This window comes from Hibiscus syriacus, unplaced genomic scaffold, assembly GCF_006381635.1.
Source record: "Hibiscus syriacus cultivar Baekdansim isolate YM2019G1 unplaced genomic scaffold, ASM638163v2 tig00000218_pilon, whole genome shotgun sequence".
NCBI classification, from domain to species: domain Eukaryota; kingdom Viridiplantae; phylum Streptophyta; class Magnoliopsida; order Malvales; family Malvaceae; genus Hibiscus; species Hibiscus syriacus.
In genome coordinates, this window is record NW_024061774.1 from 1,523,478 (window position 1) to 1,527,348 (window position 3,871).

A 3,871-nucleotide genomic window follows, 5' to 3' on the forward strand; every position below is an offset into this window, starting at 1 on the left:
TTTCCCATTGTCTCTGCCGTAAAAGAACAATCCTACGGACCAAGGGTTGGACATTAGACGCATTAACATCGACCTGCTCAATAATCTTGATGGTTTCGAGACTATCGGACTAGATTGTAACCTTGCTGTAGTAGTGATTTCATGCGAGATTCAAACCAGTTGCAATGCCCAAAGCTCGGCTTGAAGCGATGTACAGTGGCCAAGGAATCGAGTGTAGCCTAGGATCCATCCTCTATTGCTGTCGCGCAACACCCCACCGGTAATGCTATCTCCTGTGACTTTAGATACTGTCCCATCACAATTTACACAAATCCAACACGGGGGCTCTCCCATTGAATGAGTCAGGGCAAAGCTTGGGATCGTGGCAGTTTCGATGTAAAAGTTGCTGTAAAATGTCTTGCCCAAAAAAGAGCTGCATGGAACGTGGAATCCATTGAGCTGCAATCCTAATTAAAAACAAAGGAATTCCTCCTTTTCCAAAGCTGCTAGAGAGGAAGAGATGATGCCAAGAGCAATTCAAGTCATCCAAGATAATGGTTCGTGTCAGGTTGCTATACAACCACTCTTCAAGGTTTTGGTTGAAAAAATTCTCATACCAATTCGATAGAACGATACGTCGCCAGAGCTGTGTAGTTTCACGACAATCACGTAAAACAAGTAGAATCGATTCAGTTTCTCCACAAACACAAGAAGTTGGGTTTGAAGTGAGGTGTCTCCTTGATCGTTCAAGGTTGGGATTAAAAGTATAATTTTATTATTGAACTAATTTAAAATTTTATAATTTTTAAAGAGATTAGATAACATTTTTTTCTTCATATTTATGGCACCTAACCTTAACCTATCTATAAAGGTACCGCTAAGAAATGTTTTTTTTTAGGAAATACGAGTTCGAATCTAAATGTGATCCGATGATTATAATTGAATTAATTGAACGTCTGGTTTTGAATATAGTTTGTTGTTTTTGATTTTTCACTAGTTTTGGTGAAGTATCCCATTTTGTTTTTCAGTTAAACTTACATAATAACCGACTCGGTTCAATTAGTGGAACCAGCCGGTTGTGATGTTTGCAAACTTGGTGGTGTGGAGGACCAAGGGTTTGCTTTGAGCTAATGGATTTTTGTTCTTTAATGAACTCTCGGGAAAAAGTCGGGTGGAGATCTGTTTAGCTAACGGATCTCGGGTTCAATTTCACTGTTGTCTAATTAAAGAGCCAAACACACGAAAAAAACCATAGGTACAACATGACAGAACACAATCCAATACAATACCACAACTGTTCGTATACCATAGCAAACAAGTATTGAATGACAATTCCGAAAGCAACATCGAAGCAGTTTAGGAATATCAAAGACTAGCCGTTTCCAAACCTCTATCAAAACAACATATAATATCCGATTACACCATACATGTAAACCTTCCACAATGAGACATTGAAGGACCACATATCCTGGATAAAAGAGTTATTGCTTCCCCTTAGTTCTGTTCTTAGTATGAGGGGGAAAGAGTATCAAACCTAAATGAAGAATGATAGTACAAACAAAAGAATCATCAAACCACCTAGTCCGCCATTTTAGCCAAGCGATGGACGGTACTTCTTGCTATTCTATTGCCAGGATCAATCTTCAGAACAGTTCTTAGATCTTCAGCCCCGAGTTTATATTTCTCCATGCTTTCGTACAAGAGTGCACGTTGTACAAGGACTTGCACATTGGTTTCATCATGCTCTAGCACCTGGATAGAGAAATGGACAATATAACTTCATCGGAAAAACTTGCGGATCATCAACCTATATTGATCTCAATAGATGTGATCGATAAGAATGCAAGCAACAACATCTAGATGAATAGATAATTAAAGAACCTTGCAGAGTGCAAATAGAGTACCATACTAATTACTCTCTCTCTCTCTCTCTCTCTCACACACACACACACACATTTGTTTGAGATCAATAATTAACAATGACAAGGAGCCTAACCCTATGAACTTTCAAATACTTGCTCTGGAGCCAACATCTTATCAAACCTCAACGCATGTCTTAGGAAGGATTAAGTAAATTCACAAATTCATTTGCAAACTATGTGCATGCAATTAAATTCCAATATAAATATTCACATTAATAAGGAGCTATAATATCTAGCAGTTTGAAGAGTCACTGTACCTTTGAACAATCGGCTACAGCCCTCTTATACTCACCGACCTCTTTATAACATGAAGCCCTACATGATAAAACCTCCATGGTGGCAGCCTTGTCGTAAGTCTTTTCAAGCAAAACCACTGCCCACGACAGCCACTTAATGGCATCAGCATACTGGCCTTGTTTCTGGTTGTTGATACCCTTGTTCTTGGCAGAAGATGCAGCGACACCGGCCGGGGGAGGAGGAAGCCCATCAAGCTCCGTTGTTGAGCTGCCATCGTTGCCTCCTCCCACTCCTCCAAACTCAGAGGCCAACCCCCAATCATCAGCTCCTGAAAATTGCTGCTCTCCACCTCCACCAGATGCTTGGGCAGCAACTCCGGTCGAAGCTGAAGAAGATGAAAAGAACATGTCGAGAGGATCACCGCCCGAGCTTTGAACGGATGGTTGACTTTGAGATCCAACATTCTTTGTAGGCATCCCAAAATCATCCATGTTCAAACCAGGAGCCACATTTGACCCCATAAAATCACTATTACTCGAACTGAAACCACTAGATGGAAACGCAGTTGTGCTCGGTTTTGAAGCATTCTGAAAATCCCCAAATGCATTTTCTGCAATCTTTGTCTTATTTCCTTTATTACTTCCCGTATTAAGGCTACCCGATGGTTTTGTTGAAAAATCAACAAAAGGACCAAAAGGGTCCTTTGAACCAATCCCACTTTTAACTCCGATTCCACCTACTCCTCCGGCCATACTTTTCATCGGAGCCCCACCAAGATTCTGACTCTTACTATTATTAGTATTGACATTAACATTAACACTTTCAATACCACTGTTATTATTATATCCACTGGAAGTTCCCCAATTCCCAGTACCTTTGGGCAATGAATCAGTCAAATTCCCCATCGAATATGTGCTTTTACCCGAAGAATTTGAAGTCGGATTGGAATTCTTCAAAGGAACTTTAGAATTAGTATTACTCTTCCCCTGTCCCAAAGCAGAACTAACCAAATCTCCAAACAAATTATTGTTAACGATTCCAACCCCAGAGCTCTTACCTCCCGAAGAACCCCAGCTCTTCCCAAAAATGTCTCTTACCATGGAACTGGGACCAGATAAGCCGGGTTGGTTGGCCTGATTCGGGGCGGATTGGTGAGTCCACGACGGCTTGTTTGGTTGCCACCCGGGCTTCGATTGTGCGGATGTTGTTGATGAATAAGATGAATATGAAGAAGTGGTTTTGCTCTTTTGGTCATTGAGGGATTTGGGTAGGCCCGATCCGAGGCCGAGATCGAATTCGAAGCTTTTAAGAGAACCAGATGAACCTTTCCCGTAATTGGAGTTCATGGTTTTTTTCCCTCGCAAAATGTGATGATCTAAGCAGAGATTAATTGATTGGATGTGGATTCGATCGAAGAACGTACCTTTTTAAAGATGAATCTAGTGTCTAGCAGGGCCGGCCCTGGGCCAGGGCAGGAGGTCACCTGTCTAGGCCCATAAAATAAATTTTTTTAGTATAATATTTTTTATTTTTTCTGATAATAAATTAAAAGATTGTAAAACAAAATAGAGTAATCTATGCATTTAGTACTTATACTATCAGTTTTGATCTATTTTAGTATCTAAATTTTTTATTTTTTTTCAAATTCATATCTAACTTTTATTTTTCATTTCATTTTAGTATATGTCGTTAAAAACTTAACGTGTTTAATACATAACTATCAGTCTTGGTTT

General features: G+C 39.9%; 1 protein-coding gene across 1 annotated transcript; it reads right to left on the minus strand.

Annotated features, from left to right (window-relative positions):
- Positions 1 to 1,372: 1,372 nt before the first annotated feature.
- On the minus strand, positions 1,373 to 3,569 carry LOC120155803 (uncharacterized PPE family protein PPE24-like). The gene is made up of 2 exons (XM_039167295.1): positions 2,159 to 3,569; positions 1,373 to 1,731 (listed from the first exon to the last, which is right to left on the minus strand). The coding sequence occupies exons 1-2, from the start codon at positions 3,482 to 3,484 to the stop codon at positions 1,558 to 1,560; spliced, it is 1,500 nt and encodes a 499-aa protein (XP_039023226.1). The 5' UTR covers positions 3,485 to 3,569; the 3' UTR covers positions 1,373 to 1,557.
- Between the last annotated feature and the right edge of the window lie 302 nt (positions 3,570 to 3,871).

What these genes read in the sequence shown, in the direction of transcription:
- LOC120155803 (XM_039167295.1), bottom strand. Translation starts at nt 3,484, where the DNA reads ATGAACTCCAATTACGGGAAAGGTTCATCTGGTTCTCTTAAAAGCTTC. An exon ending in CTGTAGCCGATTGTTCAAAG is followed by an intron (nt 1,732 to 2,158) that starts GTACAGTGACTC and finishes TTCTCTATCCAG; the next exon opens with GTGCTAGAGCATGATGAAAC.